This window comes from Accipiter gentilis, chromosome 18, assembly GCF_929443795.1.
Source record: "Accipiter gentilis chromosome 18, bAccGen1.1, whole genome shotgun sequence".
NCBI lineage: Eukaryota > Metazoa > Chordata > Aves > Accipitriformes > Accipitridae > Astur > Astur gentilis.
The window spans coordinates 10,343,294-10,361,827 of record NC_064897.1 but is presented as its reverse complement, the minus strand read 5'-3'; the positions used below and the strand labels follow the sequence as shown (position 1 = coordinate 10,361,827).

Below are 18,534 nucleotides of genomic sequence, written 5' to 3'. Positions count from 1 at the left end.
CAGAGATAATCTTTTACAACATTCTGTGTTATGCATCAAGTGATAGCAGGCTGCTTTAATTTTTTTATAGGTATTAGCCATTTAATTTTGAAATAGTATTGCAGCCACTGAAAATTCCCTCTATTTTCTAACAATGTTAGAAAAAAAATAATAGCTTAAATTGTATGGTATGTATGTATGTATGTAATTCTTTGTTTTCTATTTTGGACCTTGGTTATCAGGACAAATAGTTATTGAACAGAACATTAAAAGCCAACTGGCATCCACAGTATTGACTGACTCCAAACCCGAAAATTGATGATGAACCGTGTTTGTGCAGATGTATGGGCAAAGAGGAAATAGAAATGAAAAGCAGCTTGGGAGAGACAAAGATAGAAGCAAGGTCAAAGAAAGCCACATTAGATTAGGAAAATCTCAGGAAACTATAGAAAGTGTTTGAGACAGATGTGGAGAAGAGAGAATATTTTGTTCCTGTAGTACTTTGCATATTAAACAAGGATGAAATGGTGAAATCCAGACAGTTTCCAAGAATGAATAAACCCGGGCTCTGGTTTATGTGTTTCTGAGTCACCTGATGAGCCTCTAGGCACAATGAGATGCTGCATCCTTGTGTATCAAAAGCATATCCTGGATTTTAAACTCAGTTGTTTGTGTTTTCTTTTGATTTGTTTCTTTACTTCCCCAAAATGTGCGGTTCTTGGGATTCTCTATGGGCTTCAGGAAGTCAGTCAGGGAATTCCAGGAGTTGCCTTACAGTAAGAGGGACATGTACAGCCATTTGGGCTGACTTAGGACAGCCCTGTACCAGGTAGGATGGGACCGAGGCCAAAGCAACATGCAGGACAGACTCGCCGTCATGAGAGGCTGACTCTGATCGGTCCTCAGCTCCCTGAGCACTGTCACATCCATCAGGTCCTTGGTGTCCCACTTCTTGTCAGGTTGCTGGGCTCAGAGAGGATCTTGCCTGAAAAGGATAGGTGCCATCTGAGGTGATGACATGGAAATAGGCTTCAAGATTAATTTGTTGATTAAATCAGCTGAGTCCTGGTGCTGTGAGCTTTAATGTGCCAGGGCAAGGAGGCTGGGCTGTGCCAGAGGAGTTGAGATTGGGAAATTGCCGTTCAGCATCCCCTGAGACAGTGCTACCAACCAGGCCTGAAACAAAGATAATAAATTTTATTTGTTTGAAGTAAATATATCTCTTTGAGGCCTCTTTGGAGGATGCAACATTTTTATCAGTTGGAAACTTTTCCCACTCTTGTCTATGACTCGGAAAGACATGATGATGCCATCACTTAAGAACTGTCAGTCCCTGTTGTGTGAGGGTGAGACACTGAGATGTTTCTTCTGTTTTTCTCATCTTTGTTCTTGCCTGGGGACCTCTTTTCTTTGATTGCAATTGTGGGAAGTTTGTTGTCCCATTGTCTACAGAGTTAGATCAAAATTATGGGGGGGGCTACATGGCAACTCAGACACTCCTGGGTCATCTTATTAGTAACAACAGCCCTCATATTCTTGTAGGGGGTTTGTATTAATTGTATACTATTAAGTGTGACCTATGGATTAGAATAGGGAATTGATAACCAGATCACTCACTGGCTGGCTGTGTGATAACCTTCCTCTTTCATTACTATTATTTCCCAGGTTGGGGAAGCCAAAGCTCCAAAGTCCAGATTCACCACAATACCTGGCTGCACTTCCCTGGACACAACCTGCGGTGGATCCTGACATTCACCCTCCTGTTTGTACATGTGTGTGAAATAGCAGAGGGCATAGTTTCCGATACGTAAGTGATGGTGTTTGGTGGATAGCCAAGCTAATTACATTCATTAATGTAAAGTGTTATTGAGTGATGAGCTGGCTAAAAAGGTGTAAGGAGTTTTTCCCCCAAAAAAGATGGAGCGTCATTTCTTGAACTGTCCCAATTTTAATGGGATGAAGGTGAAACGATTGTTCTTAGCACTTTGTTATTCTCTTATTGTCAATATTTACAATATTGAAAAAAGTTAAAACATTCACATGGAAAAAATCTTTTTGTCTCTAGGAAAGTCATATTTGTGTTCTTAAATAGATTAGCAGAACCCTAGGAATGTAACAGTGGTGAAGAAAGACACCAAATTCACTAATTTATACTCTATTTATTTTCAGACAAATGAAATCTCGCCATCTGCATCTCTTTCTACCAGCTATAATGGGATTTGTGGCTGCCACTGTATCCATAGTCTATTACCACAATATTGAAACATCTAACTTTCCAAAGTTACTGTTGGGTAAGTCTAAAATTTAGGTACTCTTACAAAACCCAGTGAGTTAGCCACAGTCAGCTTGCATAGATTGAAGAGGATGGTGAAATATGTGAGAATACTAAAAAAGAGAGAGGAATAATTCTCTGCTCTTTGAACTAGTATTATTGTAGGAGTTATTGCACCTTTTATAACATACACCCTGAAAACTTTCTGAAAGTGATCACAAAAGGAAGATCATTCTATGCCTATTGTATTTCTATCATGAGCTTTTAGGTATTTATTTTTTAACACTGCTCATTATTTTGAGGCAAAAACTTCAAAAAAAGGGCTATTTTAAAAGGCCACTTTTAAAAGTAATCAAAAATCATCCTATGCAGATGGGTGTTGTTTCACAACATTCTTTGCAGTTGATTCTGAGGTTACCCAGTCTACTAAGTCAGGAGGTGGTCAGAAGAATGTGACTAGACATTGCAGGATAATGTTTCGTACAGGCATACTGTCCAAATTACATATAACTCAACAACCTGAATGAGCCATTGACAGATACAAGCCAGGATGCAGGATATAATTGAACTATATGAACTCTTTTTCAAAATGAGCATATTTCCATATGCACCATGCTTTTTCAAAGAGGCAATATGATATTTGTCATGTTAAGTGACTTTTGCTTCATTTTAATAACAAAGTTCCCCTTCAGGTTACCTTCAGTGGACTTTTCTAATTGTGTGAAGGCCACTATTGTGGATCTCTTTGAAGAGTGATGGCCCAGGAAAGAAAACAGTGACTTGGGAAAAGGAAGTGCAAAGCAAATCTCCTGAACCTGAGTTCCTGACTTTGGCTGACATCACACATCGCCAGCCTGCAGGCTGGTGATATAGAGGATCACCGTGCCTGCATTGCACTAAGCCACGGAATAGTTCTGTTTGGGAGAGCTAAAACTTCTGCAGTGCTGGTGTAGTTAATTTTTTTACTTTTTTTTAAATTATGCATGTTTTGCAGCTCTCTTTCTTTACTGGATAATGGCCTTTGTCACCAAAACGATCAAGCTTGTCAGATACTGCCAGGATGGTGTGCCATTTTCTCAGCTGCGTTTCTGCATCACTGGAATTATGGTCATTCTCTATGGGCTGCTAATGGCTGTGGAGATCAATGTCATTCGAGTTAGGGTATGTGGTTTCTTTATCAGGATCTGAAAAAATATCAGTAGTATCTTGGGGATGAAGATGGGTCTTTAGTCCCAGTAACTCTGGCTTGTGTCAAGTTTAGGCCCAAGTTTAGCTTAGCCATAAGTATCTGGTTAATTCTATAGAAATCAATGGGACCTGGCATCTCTTTAAAATGTATGTCCTTGATGTGTGCCCTGGACTTGGTATGTATGTGTGCCTGTGTATATGTATACACAGAGAGCGATGTGTATTTGTATAGATATTCATGCATATTTGTGCATGTAGGGGTATACGTGTATGTAATCTATACAATATATGCTATGTTAATGCAGATAAACTATATATGTAGTGAATGTATAAGTTAGCATACATTCTTACTGACAATAATTTAAAATATAATTATAACTCAATAACTCTTTTTTGTTGTTGTTCAGATAGAGATAGGTGGTACTGGTAGGCTACAGAGCTGTGTCCACATACCATATTGCTCAATTCCTCATCAGTTATGCTTTCAAAATGGAAATGATCCTATTTACATGTAAATTTATATTTAAAATCAATGTATAATTACCTTTAAATGCAAATATGACACTGTAGTTGTATTATACATAATTTTTACTAAAAATTACTGTTCATGAGGTAATTCCTGAGCACGTGCTGTCTATTTTCTCCTCTCCAGAGGTATGTTTTTTTCATGAACCCTCAGAAAGTAAAGCCACCAGAGGATCTACAGGACCTGGGGGTGAGGTTTCTGCAGCCATTTGTCAATTTGCTCTCAAAGGCGACTTACTGGTGGATGAATACTCTTATTATATCTGCTCACAAGAAACCTGTGGACCTGAAGGCTATCGGAAAGCTTCCAATTGCAATGAGAGCACTGACAAATTACATTTGTCTCAAAGAAGCATATGAGGAACAAAAGGTAACCGGAGATGTTTGTGTCACTCTTTAGCCTTAGAAACTGTAGTGTCACTTTGAATTTTTCTGCTTCTATGAAATCCTAATTTTAGGAATTTTTAACTTAGGACTGTTTATTCCAAGGTGAAACTTGGCTTAGAATGTTCCAATCCAATGGTTACTCTTTGGTTTTAAGTGATTTTACAGCAGGGGAGGGTTACCAGATTGAGAGCAACTGGAAACTAAAACCCTAACAGACTGATCACTTGCTAGATTTCATTTTAAAAGTGAAAGCTTTGTTTAAACCTTAGCTACTTGTGACAGCATCTTAAATTAGAAGACATTCTGTCCATAGTTTCAGCTGGAAACACTTACCTTCACTCTTTTCTCCAGTCACCAATCCAAAACACAGCATGATATGGGCTGCTATGAAGAAAATTAACTCCATCCCAGCCAGACCCAGTACAAAACCAAGGTTGGGTGAACTCACTGGGTAGGGCAGGAGTTTCCAGAGGAACTTCTGGATACATTTAGGGAACACTGTGGTGTTTCACTTGTGCTTAAAGCTGGTGATTTCTGCCAAAAAAGAAGTATTTTGGTTTGCTGAAAGGAGGGAGAATTTGAGAGCCTGTCTCCCTGATTTGTGCATACATAACAATTCTCAAGTGTAAACAGAGAGAATTCAGGCATTAAGAGGCCACTTTGGAAAATGTATCATGTAGGACAAAACCATATAAATCCTGTTCCTGGTGCACACACCAGATAAATGTGTTTCCAAGCAGTGCGCAGTTCAGAACTGCAATGCAAGGGGAAGCCGGGAGGAGCAGCTCTCTGCTCCCAGCAAATGATGGAGCTGCAGGGTCCTTTCTGTGCCCTCTGAAATGAAACCATAATCAGTGCAATTGTTTCTATTTTAATAGATTTAGGTTGCTTCTCTACAAAATAGTCAATGCTTACAGTACTAGAGACCGAGACCCTTCGGCTTTAAGCAGAAAACTACTGAGTCATTGGAACTGAGCTTTTCACAGCAAAGAAGTGCATCCCTTAGACCATGGTCCTTAAAGAAGCATTTGGTGCCTAACTCTTGCTTAAAGAGACCAAAAAGTCTTAGGCATCTACATGCCCCCAAGGATCTGAGTCTCTGTGCCATTCTTAATGACAGGCATGATGTCTAGGTGCAAGCATTTTTCTGTAGTTCATTTACATCTGCAGATACTGTGTGTGCCTGCACAAATACGGGGTTCAGATGCCAAAAGGCAAGTTAAATGTGCTATTGCTCATGTGCATGAATGCAAACATTCAGTGTGTAGCTTCCCTTGGCACGTGTCATGCACAAATGAAGACTTGCATAAACGTACCCATACAGTTACATGCACCTACATTTATAAAGCTGGCTTACATCAGATTTTTTGGTTTCCATAGTTGTTTAAAGTCTCGAGATTACCACAGCTTCTAGCACATTTGTGCTAACATTCAAAAACAGGCTCTAACCCTAAAGTAAACTGATACTTCACAGATAAAGTTAAAGTAAACCAAAGGGCTAAAACCAATCCAAAGAGCCAGGCAGTGGGAACTCGCTGCAGTTCACTCCCACGGAGGAATGTGTTGGTTTGTGCATGGCTGGGTCAGAAAGCAGCCTCAGAATTAGGAAAATTCTTCACGTTGAAGCATGGTCTGGAATCTGGAAGAGATGATATGTCACTGTCTCTGCTGCCAGGGTGTATTTTGCACTAATCCTCTGCAGCTGGCGAGGGGAGCCCCCCAGCATCCTCTGGATTAAGTGGGGTTACCCCTGTCTGAGCCTGGAGATAGGTGATCTCAGCTGTGCTCCATGGCCCTGCAGAAAGAAGGCTTCTGTTCCTTTCCAAACCTTTCTTATCATGCCTTGATGAACGATGCTGAACATGACCATGAATATTCTGTATTGTAAAATACCTTTGAGATAGCTCACGTGATGTTGTCTTGCTATCCCTTCTGCATGCTATGAAAATTGAAAGCAGCTGAGGTTCTCTAACAAGTAATAGCATGAGGGAAATGAGTGAGGTTAAATTTTGATGACTGGTTTCTCAAAATCACTTTTTCCAAACCTGTGTCGCAAGCATATACGAGTGTAAACTAGCGGGTCTGAGATTAACTCTTTATGGCTGCTATCTTCTGATTAAATAGCATATTGCCACTTGTGTAACCATGAAGTCTGTGAACACTGGGTTCAACCTTTTCATGTTTTCTTTGATGTCAGTGGGTAACTCCTGAAATCTGTATTCAGTTATTTTGACAGAATTCTTCTGGGTCCTACCATGTGAAGGTTTGCCTACTGAAACAAGACCTAAGCTAACACTTCTCAGTAACAAATCTGAATTCACTATTCTCTTCTATATTTTCTTACATCTTCAAATTTTCATCAAGCATTTCTTAGCATTATGAATACATTCACTACTCAAAATTCTTTTGTTATAAGTAATTTTTTCAAAACATCAAGTAATTTAATTTTAATATCACTTTCATGCTACATGGTGTTTTATAGAACTTTAAAGCCAGTTATCAGAAATTTTATTATAATATTAAGCAATATAAACCAATACAATACAAGGCTAAATAACTGGTGATCAACATTCTAATTGGCTATTAGTCTGGTAGTCGCTACTGCAAAAGGCATTCCAACTCTTACAGTAAGATATAGGTCATTTGTTACTGGTTTTATAGATAGTTTGTGTTTGGCAACATAGCATAACACAGCATATCATAAGAAAACAACATAGCATATGTTCTTTCAAATTAGAAGATACTATAAAACTAGAGGTAAAACAAGCTCTTTTGATAATTGAGCTTACTTAAATATGCTGTTTGAGGTTTTTTCCTAAACAAAGTACTGCCAAAAAAATTGCAGTTGGCTTTCCTTATCTCATTATTTCCTGCCGTCAGTAAATATTCTAAAAGATGGATGTGCTTTATTTTCTTGCTTTTCTGGACAGTCTCCTATAGAAACAGAAATACCTCATCTTACAGTGTTTTTATCATACCTTTCTAAGAATCCTGGAGAAATTCTAAATGTGGATAGGAAGGTTGCTTCTGCAGAAGACAAAGAATTTTTTAATAAGATTGAGAAGAAAAATAAGTCCTTAATAATATGCAATGAAACTCTCACAGCCAAATTTTTGGACCAATGTACTATAAGTGGGTAGTACTTGTCACATAATCCCCCTCCCAAAAAATTTTATCCTGTTTCTGTTGTTGCTTGGCTTTTGGTTTGGTTTCTATACAAGTGGTGTGGATGTTTCAAACCACATACTAGTGCATCATACATAACATATCCCAAACTAGATTTAACACATTGATATTACATTTGGATTACCCCATCAACCAAAACCCTGTGTAATTTGCTCTGACAGTCAATAGAAAGTTTTACTTTTGGGATGGTGTAATAGAAAATGCAATTTTTAAAGTCAAGGACCATCAGAATTTCCTATACTTGCTGTTCATGTGCCACTGTGGATCTTACCTGTTATGGCAAAAAAACAGGAGGAAAAAAAGTGTGTTAGGTAGCTAGAAGTCACAGGGACGGAGCATTGCCCTTCAGCATCAGACTGACACTGTCAGCTCCAGCAGTAAGGGAACAGTCAGATTTCCATATTTACTGAGGCGTACCTAACAGGTGGCTTGATTTACCAGCAAGTGCTGTCTCACTGCCCTTATTTCAACTGTTGAGCGCCCAAAGTAGAGAAAATTACAGTTATTTAAAAGGGAGGTGACAAGAAAACCTAAGCAAGTGCCACAGATGAGAACAGCAGTCCAGCCTAGTAATTCACACAACGAACGCTACCAACCATACCAACAAAAATAATCCTGGCAAATTTAAACAAACACCAGGATGCATAGTTGTGTAAACTGATTAAGTTCACATTTGTGTTGCTGCAACTCTTCCCTGTCTTTAGTACAGCTCCCCTCCTTTTCTGTAACTGAATCATTTTTAACATTATGTTTTAAGATACTTTTTCTCACCTTCCAAAAGGAAAGTATGTCCTTCTAGCCTCCTGTGCCCAGGAGGAGAAGCTCTTGGCTTCAGGTGGCTTCCCAAGCCACAGCAGTTTAAAGGGACTGGGAAACTGCAGAAAATAATCATCATGGTAATAACATTTTTTCATGCAGAAGGCCCAGACAGAGCTTTTTATTTGTGTCTTAAGACATTGGCCAAACTTTCAACTGTGGATTTACTGAAACATGTCAGTGGTTGTCAGACAGGTATAATGAGTGGTGACTGACAGATCATCCTTCAGCACCTAAATAAAGGATAGGGTTGGCATATACAACATACTATAGTGCAAGCCCATAACACTGGGCCTCAAGAACCGTTCTGGAAAAGAGCTTAAGATTAGAAGAAAAATCCACTCTTCTTTCTCTCCCCTGCCCATTAGATGCTTCAGTGAATTTGAAATTCTGATTAAAAAAAGAAGAAACAACAGTGTTTAGCAATAGAGATTATTAGATAATTTAATTTAAATTAATTAATATTTTTTCCAATGAAAAGTTTCCAATTTCTCTGTACTAAGTCTCTTGGCATTGGGTATGACCAGCCCGGCCTAATCTCTAGAAGCCAGTAAGCAGCTATCTGGCCCTCCTGTACCCTTGTACATTTTTGGCACCATGCACATATTCTATGTCACTGTTGAAGTGGCATGAAAGGAAAAACAGAGAAAAGAGGAAAAAAGACAAGGCAGCCAGGCAGGGTACAGGCATGCTTGCTTTTCTTTGGTTAATTTGCTGGGGCAGGGTGTTGTTATTACTGGGCTATACTTAAAATGTCTCTGTGAACACTTAGGAGGGCTTAGCTTGGGTTACAACTTGCAGTCATCCGTGCCACTTGAAAAATGACAGATTTTTTTTAAAGTGTCAAAAGCTGCTGCCTGAAGCGCAAGGAAGCACTCTGCAGACCATAGATCTGTTAAGTAAAACTCTTTCTTCTTTAGATTGAAAGGACCTCAGAAATGCCAGAACTCCTCTGACTAGATACAGAGATATTTGCTGGTTGGTGTTTTAGGGCAGGAGCTGTCATACTGCATAGATTCACGGAACTGAATGCTGGAAAGCACCCTTGGTTGATTTAATCTTACCTCCCAACATAGCCTGTTACTTTCATCGTGTTGAGCACATAACTACTGATCGGCTGAAGTGTGTCTTCCTGGAAGGCGTCCAAGAGATGGAAAAAAATCCAGATAAATTAAAGTATATTCTTGCAGGTGTCTGTCCATGTTTTCTCCTTCATCCCTTTCTCACATCAGAGGCCTTTACTGGATCAAGTGGTTTCACAGCTACTGTGAAAGCCAAGATTACCCATATGAGCAAGGGCTTGAAAGGTCAGAGCTTTTCCTGAGTGCACATATGACAAGGAGCAATGGCTACATGCCAGTATAATTAATCTGTGTTTGCATTCCTGTGTTCACAGGTTCAGAAAAGTGGTAGGATTTAGAGATGAGAAACCGCAGTTACCAAGAGGAGGCAGAATTTGAATTTGCTGTGAAGAATGTCTGAAATCTGTTGATATCTACATGTTTGCTACCTCACCCACTCCAAAACACCCTTCAGGAACCATTTGGGCATCCAGACAGGAACGAGATGGAAGTTGCCGTAATAAAGCCAGGGAGGCCTCTTCTTGGTGCATTGATACCCGTTTCTCTGTTTTCCAGAAAAAGGTAGCAGACCAGCCCAATCGGAGCCCCTCCATATGGTTAGCCATGTATAGTGCTTTTGGACGACCAATTCTCCTCAGCAGCACATTCCGTTACTTGGCTGACTTGCTGGGTTTTGCTGGGCCATTATGCATTTCTGGCATTGTCCAGGGCTTCCAGAATACAACCAATAATACAAATACAACAGAAAAGGTAACGTGACAACACGGATTGAAAGACTTTGTTTGGTAGTAGTTTTAGATTCATATCAGGTATTTAATACTTCTGGCTGCATGCTTTTATATGTCTGTGATCATCGTTGTATGATTTCATTGTTTCTTTCAAGCAAATTGAGTAATTTTTTGTGAGAGACAGTCAAGTTATAAACCTCAGTAGTGGAAGTCTTTGGTATGAATGCAACACAGGTAGTGCAAGCTTCCCCCAGTTGCCCAGCTGTCTGCCTCTTGGTGGAGTCAGCCCTGCAGTTCTGGGGAGAAGGAACAGCTTTTCTGCTCCTCTTTAACTATACCTCCTCATCTCAAGCAGGACACCCGCTGGTGGTGCCTCAGGGAGGCATCCAGCAGGGATGAGTCTGGGAATTCTGCTTAATTTCTATCCATCTGTCCATTGGTAGTTCATTGACCAGTTTGAGCTCTCTGAAATCTGTTTTCCACTGGGAGGCAGAGAGTAGTCACTCCCTGTTTGTGACTGTGCTCTTGTTGCTGTGGTGAAATGCATTGGTGGTGTGAGGTGATAAGCATCTACTTTATTCAATGGCATTCCTGATACTAGAGATGCACAAAAGATGTCAGTTCACAGCTCATTTCAAGTTTCACAGAGACTGAAATTTCAGAGGCCACCTCTAAGCACTAAGCAAGCCTCTGATACAGAACCTTTTCTATCATAGGAAAAAGAATTTGTTAGTAACTAGTGAAAAGATACAGGTAAAATTATTTTACTAGCTGACAGCAGAGAAGACATGATGAAATTTTCCTACATCTTGTCTTCTGAGACGGAAACATCTACATACACTTTATGCGGAGTGTTTTACATTTTAAGGAGCAGATAGGTATGTAATGGAATAACATTTTCCCCTCCAGATAAAGCATTTGACTATCATCACTGTCCAAAGTTCTCCTTGGCTGCTTGCTTCTGACATTCATTTTCTTGACGGTCTGAATTTGGCTTTAGACTCTCATTCAGCCATTGCACTGAAGAATGAGACTTTAATTGTGCAGCTTATCAAATAAAGGTCTCTATCATCCTTGAACCTCCACGTGTTGGATTTGAGGCACAGAGTTAAAAGGCAAAGTGCATATTTTGCATCAAAAATGGGGCTGGTTTGTACATTGAGCAAACAAGGTATTTTAGCTTGAAAATTATCATTTCTGGATCTCAAATTTAGGAATCTGTACCTTGTACACTTCCTTCATCTTTTGTACTCTTCAGTGTAGTGGTTTTAATTGTGGGTTTTTTTAAGTTTTAATCAACACTGGCTAAAGGGAAGATTAAAATCATTGGAGAACTTGAAACCTCTCCAAGAGCCTAGCTTGGTGACAGTCACTATTTCTTTTGGATACATTTCAGAATTCATTTGCTTTTAATTTATGGATTTTGATAAACTTTCTCTTGGTTGTTCTTGCTATTATGTGTTTCTCCTTTATATTCAGTCTAGTTCCAATTAATGTGAATTAATTGAATTTTATGCTTATTCTCCCTTAATACCTGAGAACTCTATGTACATTAATAAAGGTATCTACAAATATTATGTTATTATTGATATCCCCACCATGTAAACACGGGGAAGTTAGATGCAGCAGCACATTAAGGGAAGAGTTTTCAAATATATTTATCTGGCCAATCATGATCTTAAACAACCCACATTTCAAGGAGTCTTGGGCTGGTTGAGCCACTTAGACCTATTATTTCAGTGGGATTTAGGTGTCTTACAGACATTGGACCTTTTGAAAACACCGTTGGGTGCATATACACACTTTTTGGGTGTCAGCTGCCCATGGCAGAGGGAGGAGTGTGTGGTGTGGCGAGGCTGGGGTCACTGCAGTGAGGTGAGCCTGGAGGGTTCCGAGCACCTCTCTGCTGCCTGCAGTCTCATGGCAGATGACACTTATCCAGAGTGATGAAAGAATCTCCAAGAGGGTAGCTACGTGGTTTACTTTCCTCTATTCCCCCATCCTTTCATCTCAGAATCAGGCTGGGTAGTTCAGTAGAACAGGCTTTTTCTTCTTTTTTTTTTTTTTTTTTTGTAAGAATTCCAGTACATCCTGCTTCCAGCTGGATCGGAAATACCAAAAGAACAGCCTTCCTCGCAGTATTTTGGTAAATTTGTTTCCTTTTCTGCCTGAAACAGAGCAGAAAGTGAATATCAAAATTAGAAAATGAAAACAAATAAAGTGATTTGAATGAGACTTTTTTTTCCCCTGTTTAAAGTTCATTTTGTGGGGAATACTGGCATATATGTTCTTATTTTATTCAGAATTCACAGGTATCATGGACTATATTTCTGGAAGGAATTGTTTCCATAATATGTAAATGCAACATGAGTAACTAATCCTATATAATAAAAAATATTTTCTTGCAGCTTCTTTGTGGTCCAGGTGGAATGAGCTTTATTTTCTACAGAGTAGCATTTCTATCCTACAACTCATCAGAATTCAATGAAGAAACTAAAGATAAGGCAGACATGGTGATCTAATTGTCCCTTTCCTGCTAAAAACAATTCATTTTAGAACGGCTAAAAGTTAAGTCTTTGGAACATGAGCGGAATAGTTAATTGTATCCAAATGATTTTGCTACGTAGGTACAGTGAGAAATCTGATTTCCATAACTGTCCATAATACCATCAATATTTTTTATTGTAATCTAATGACTGAATTCCCTTGTTTCCAGTATCTCAAGAACATACAATCCCTCCTATGCCACTTTCATCACTTTTTCCTTTCTTTTCAGGTGAAGGATCCATCAAATTCGTATCTTTCCTCAGAGGAATTCCTCAGGAATGTTTATGTTTTGGCAGTTCTTCTTTTCCTGGCCCTTATCTTGCAGAGGACATTCCTGCAGGCATCCTACTATGTGACTACAGAAACTGGCATCAACCTACGAGGTGCTTTACTGGTGAGCAAAGATGTTTGCATGATCTGCCAAGAAATTCACTAATACTAGCTCCAGCTTTGTACTTTCATTTGTCTTGTTCTTTATCTGAAGACTCAGTTAACAGTTGTTTGAGAGAAGAGATGCACTGTATTTTTATACAGAAAACTGGAGAAGTGGTATCAGTGACGCAGCCAAACCGATGGCAGCAATTGCTTTTGCTAAAAACAAACCCCATCATACTAACGTGCAGAAGTTTAGCACTCACACTGTGCATGTAAGAACATATTTTTGCAGATGATGTTAAGTATATGAAGATAAGCAGTGTTGTTTTGGCTCTGCCCCTGCTTTGTTCATTTGCCTATGAGGTTACTTCTGCTGACTGTGAGCAGTTATCTGCAGAGTATCTTTGGCCACGCTATGTTTTACGGGAACATTGTCCATGTATCGTGTGCGTGATTCTGAATATTTATGCCCTTTTGTACAGAGCCCTGTGGGATGGGACTGGAGTAATTCATCTCCAAAACTGTGTCTCTAAACCTGGCATCCATTAACCCTCTGTGAAAGCCATGTTTATGAACTGGAGCCAGCAGCTCCAGCTCAGAACGTGGGTGGGTTGTAGCAGGGATCTCCGCAGACCACGCTCCATGGACAGCAGTAGCACTGTGTGCAGAACAGAAGCTGGGACTGATGTTTTGCCAGGTGTAACTAACCACAGGAATATCATCTCAGCATGGAAGCTTCTGGGTTTTGTGCACACTATGATTGATGTAAATATTTCAAACATTTTCTGCCTTCTCCCAGGATAGGTGGTATAGACATGATGGAGAAAGCGTACATGATTATTTCCTTGTGCTTTTGCGACTCCCACTTGCCAAAATGGGGACTTTTAGGACCATATGCAGCTGATGTAATTCACCATGGTCTATAGGCATTTCTGCTTAATTCTACAGGATTCATGGACAAAACAGGGCAAAGGGCACAAAATATTCTTAAAAATTTCTCAAAGTTGCAGTGTTTGATATTTGGTCGTAGCTGCAAACTGGGCTCACAATATTTATCTTTAAAATTCTGGTAGATATAAGCCCTGATTAATTTTAAACTCTCTTAAGCTCCTACAAATTTTATGGAAATAGATGGCCAGGTAAAGGAGAGAAACCCAAAGGAATACATAGCCACCCTGATCAAAACTTCATAGCATGAGTTTAACTATCTTATCAGAAACAAAGATCTCTTTGACAGACAGTGTCACAGAAAAGCAGGCTCACCAAATGTTTGTTCAAAGATCTTTGCCCGGTCTCCTAAATGTTGATGTTTTGCTGTCATTTTGTTCTATTTTAGGTCTGTGTTAAGCAACAAACCTTTTAAATGGACTTGGAGTTTTTTAAAGTCAGTTCTCTCTCTTGTGCTTTCTCTCACTCTGTCTCCATCTCTCTCTCAGTGTCTCAGGTGAGAGACTTGGAGAAGGGCTGTCTTAGGTAAAGACTGATACCGCAGTTTGAAACGTCTTTCTGCTACTGTTGCTTTATAATTATATCATTTTCATATCTTCCATTTTACTCCTTTCCTACAGGCAATGATATATAATAAGATCCTGAGGCTTTCGACGTCCAACTTGTCCATGGGAGAGATGACACTGGGACAAATCAATAACTTGGTTGCCATAGAAACAAATCAATTAATGTGGTTCTTGTTCCTGTGCCCCAATCTGTGGGCAATGCCTGTTCAGGTAGAGCATCAAAGTAAGGGCCTGATTTCAGAGATCCTCCAACGTGGTTGAAAAGAGTATATGTCTGTGAGACTACTACAAAATCCAGAGGGTAACTTGGACTTCACACTCATTTGCCAGGAAGACTAACAAGCAGAAACGTGGCCCATCATCTCCTCCAGGGGCTGGGAGACTGTCTCTGCAGTAAAGAGAGGAATTTTTTGAGCAGGATTTCCATGTCATGGATGTGGTCTGTGACTTTAAGAATCATGATCTGTCATCCTTTCCCTGCTCATATTTCTTCCACTACTGACACAAGTCATTGCTTTTATTTCTGCCACATGGCAGCATCACAGGCATCTGACCAGTGCTAAGTATTGCATTTGCAGTGTCCACTTTTTAACTGTGTTTTGTGGCAGGAGCAAAAAGCAATTGAATAGTGCTCAGTGACTGACAGCAGCACCAACAGTGTGCTGCACAGAATGCCCAGAGTAGCTCTCATATAAACAAGCTTAGTTACTGTAAACATCTGGTTCTTAACAAGACTGGGAAAGATATGTAGGCAGATCTGTAGGAAGGAAAAGTAAAAATTATTAGCCTGAAAGAAATATTCAAAAGTGCTAAATGACTTAATATGACCTAAGCCACACTGATTTTCCGTAAAGCTTGGACTCCTGTAGCACCTTCAGAATTTTAGCTTGGGGTGCAATTGACATGGCCCTAACCTGTAGATAACGCCACCAACATTAAATAAGTTTAAAAAAGGATAAAAGCCACTCTTATAGTAGATCTGTTTTGCTGAAATTCCTTGGACTGCGTCAGTAATCTATTATAATAGTCAGCAATATTTCTACTACTAATGGAAAAAAATACTGGGTTTATGTGTCTATTTTAGGATAGGGTAGGGTTTAGAGAGTCATCAAATAATTTATGGAGAAAAGGACAAAAAAAAGTTTGCACAGTAACAGAAATTAGAAATAATACAGAGCATTTAATTTTAAGTCACTGTTTCACAGCCAGGTTTATTTGGAAGAGTTGCTGTTAGTACTTTGAATGTTATTAAATGAACAGGTGGTCTGATTCCTGTTGCTAGTGAAGAAATATATGTAGCCTAAATTCACCACTCATTTGTCTCTTTAATAAAGTCTCTGTCTCAGCCACTGTAGAAATGTAATGGCCTTCCTTACCACTACTGTAAAAGGCTGATTTGAGGAAACTTCTGATGATTTTGCTAGTTCCTGTAGTTGACCTTCAGGCATTCAGGAGACAGGGAACACAGGGGAGCTTGACCATAGTTTTATGCAGGAATGAGCGTAGCATCACCCATGAATTTACCCTTGCTGAAGAACTTGGTGAGTGAGCACCTGTGGCCTAGGCTACAAAGGGCTCCTTCTGCTCTTTAGCTCTATCAGTCATAGTGATTACCTTACACATCTGCTCCAACAATAAAATTGAAAGGAGAATACTTACTGTTTCCTTCTCAAAGTATTATGCAGCTGATATCAATGACACTGGTGTTATGGTAATAAGTCTTTCTGCCTGATTAGCTCAATTGGCTGCTTTTTGCAAAAAAGAAGGAAGAAACTAACCCTTTGTAACTATGAGCTGGATTATAACTATACCACTCTGGAAAAGGTGTTGGGACTATTCTGTCTTGCCTTATGCAAAAGAGTTGAGCTTCAAGGGATGTCTCAAGAAACAGCAATTGTCAGGGCTCCCCCTCCTCAAGCAGAAAAGCTTGTAGCAAATACTGAACTTATATCCTTCAAGTGTGAGCCAATATAGCCATAGCCTGCTGAAGATTGGGATGAATCTTACAAAATACATTGTGTATCAACAAATTATGGCCTGTTATCAACCACAAAAACTCATTGCAGGATCGGGCCCCTAGTAAGGGCTTCAGTTTACCCCAAGTACAAATTGCTACCTGTAACCTTATATTATTCTGCTAAGAAAATGGCATGTAGGTATGCTAATTTACATTACACAAGCCTGAAGAGCTAAATAATGCTTTCAAAATGTTGAACTTCACTGATTCTTATTTCTGATACTGTGTAATAAGAATGCAGATTTAAAGACTGGACTGACTCATTGAAGAGAGAGCAAAACTACAAAGTAGGCAACTAGTTAGTTCTGTATATCCTGTACCATACAGTGGAGCTTTTTATCAAAATACTTATGTAGTAGAGCTTGTATTAACACAGGAAGCAGAATCACGGTAGTTGCATCAGAGACATTCCCAGGTAAACCACTGTGGGAAGTGTTCCCAAACTTTTTGTAGGACTAAGGTAGCATCTTGGAACTTTCCTACAGACCTACATGGTATTGATGCACAAGGTAAGGTTTGTGTCACTCCCACCACATATGCTTCAGTGCCTGTCTTAGATGTGCCTCTGTTTGCAGTTGCAAGAGGACCACTGACAGAATGCAAATGTGATTCATGACAGTCCTAAGACTTTGAAAACTTCCAGTGATGTAAGGAGTTCTAGTGTAAATAAGACTTGGGGTAAGCACCATCATTTTAGTGCTCCTTTAGTTCTGTGGAAACCTCGCCTGGAATTAGGACCGGGCAGTAACACAAACTATGCAGTTAATGTGAAAAATAAAGGCTTCTGGGTTTATTTCTCACACTTTCCAAACATGACCTTCTGAAGTAAGGGCTCATTTGATTCCTATGAACCGTTTGTTTATTAGAAGGAAAAATATTTTTTTCTTGCTATCCTTTTGGCATATTGAAATCTCCTTCTTTTTCTACATTGCTTTTTTCTTCATAGATAATAATGGGTGTGATCCTACTCTACAATTTACTTGGAATGAGTGCATTGGTCGGTGCTGCTGTCATTGTACTGTTAGCTCCGATACAGTACTTCATAGCTACGAAGCTGGCTGAGGCTCAGAAGAGCACTCTCGTAAGTAAATTATTTCAGTGACATTTGTGATCCAGTGTAGTGGTTTAACCCCAACTGGCAACTAAGCACCACACAGCTGCTCGCTCTTTCCCCCGGTGGGATAGGGGAGAGAATTGGAAGAGTAAAAGTGAGAAAACTTGTGAGTTGAGATAAGGACAGTTTAACAGGTAAAGGAAAAGCCACACATGCAAGCAAAGCAAGCCAAGGAATTAATTCCCCACTTCCCATGGGCAGGCAGGTGTTCAGCCATCTCCAGGAGAGCAGGGATCCATCATGCCTAATGGTTACTTGGGCAGACAAATGCCATCACTCCGAATGTCCCCCCCTTCCTTTTTGTTCCCCCAGCTTTACATGCTAGGCATGACATCCTATGGTCTGGAATATCCCTTGGGACAGTTTGGGTCAGCTGTCCTGGCTGTGTCCCCTCCCAACTCCTTGTGCACCCCCAGCCGCCTTGCTGGTGGGGTGGGGTGAGAAGCAGAAAAGGCCTTGGCTCAGTGTGAGCACTGCTCAGCAAGAACTAAAACATCCCTGTGTTATCAACACTGTTTTCAGCACAAATCCAAAACACAGCCCCATACTAGCTACTGTGAAAAAAATAAACTCTACCCCAGCCAAAACCAGCACATCCAGAAATGAGAACGAGTAATCAGGGCTTCTTGTTGTTAGTGAACATTCATTGCAGAGGTTTGGGCAAGCTGTGTCTTAATTCCATCATCCCTCCCTTTCTGTTTTTCTGTGGCTCAGTATCTCTTCCGTCCTAACATTTGTCAGACAAGAATCTGAAAAAAGTATGTGGGCCTTGACCTGTCTTCTCTGCAGAGAGTATTTTTCACT

At 39.8% G+C, this 18,534-nt stretch overlaps 1 protein-coding gene across 6 annotated transcripts in view; it reads left to right on the top strand.

Annotated features, from left to right (window-relative positions):
- The window catches only part of ABCC9 (ATP binding cassette subfamily C member 9), a 75,787-nt gene that overhangs the window by 9,813 nt on the left and 47,440 nt on the right, over positions 1 to 18,534 (top strand). For all 6 annotated transcript variants that reach the window (XM_049821877.1, XM_049821879.1, XM_049821878.1 and 3 more), the window contains 8 exons: positions 1,645 to 1,786; positions 2,149 to 2,270; positions 3,246 to 3,412; positions 4,092 to 4,334; positions 9,991 to 10,185; positions 12,940 to 13,104; positions 14,654 to 14,809; positions 17,563 to 17,697. In XM_049821877.1, the coding sequence (XP_049677834.1) occupies positions 1,645 to 1,786; positions 2,149 to 2,270; positions 3,246 to 3,412; positions 4,092 to 4,334; positions 9,991 to 10,185; positions 12,940 to 13,104; positions 14,654 to 14,809; positions 17,563 to 17,697 (1,325 nt within the window). The remainder of the gene's footprint in view (positions 1 to 1,644; positions 1,787 to 2,148; positions 2,271 to 3,245; positions 3,413 to 4,091; positions 4,335 to 9,990; positions 10,186 to 12,939; positions 13,105 to 14,653; positions 14,810 to 17,562; positions 17,698 to 18,534) is intronic.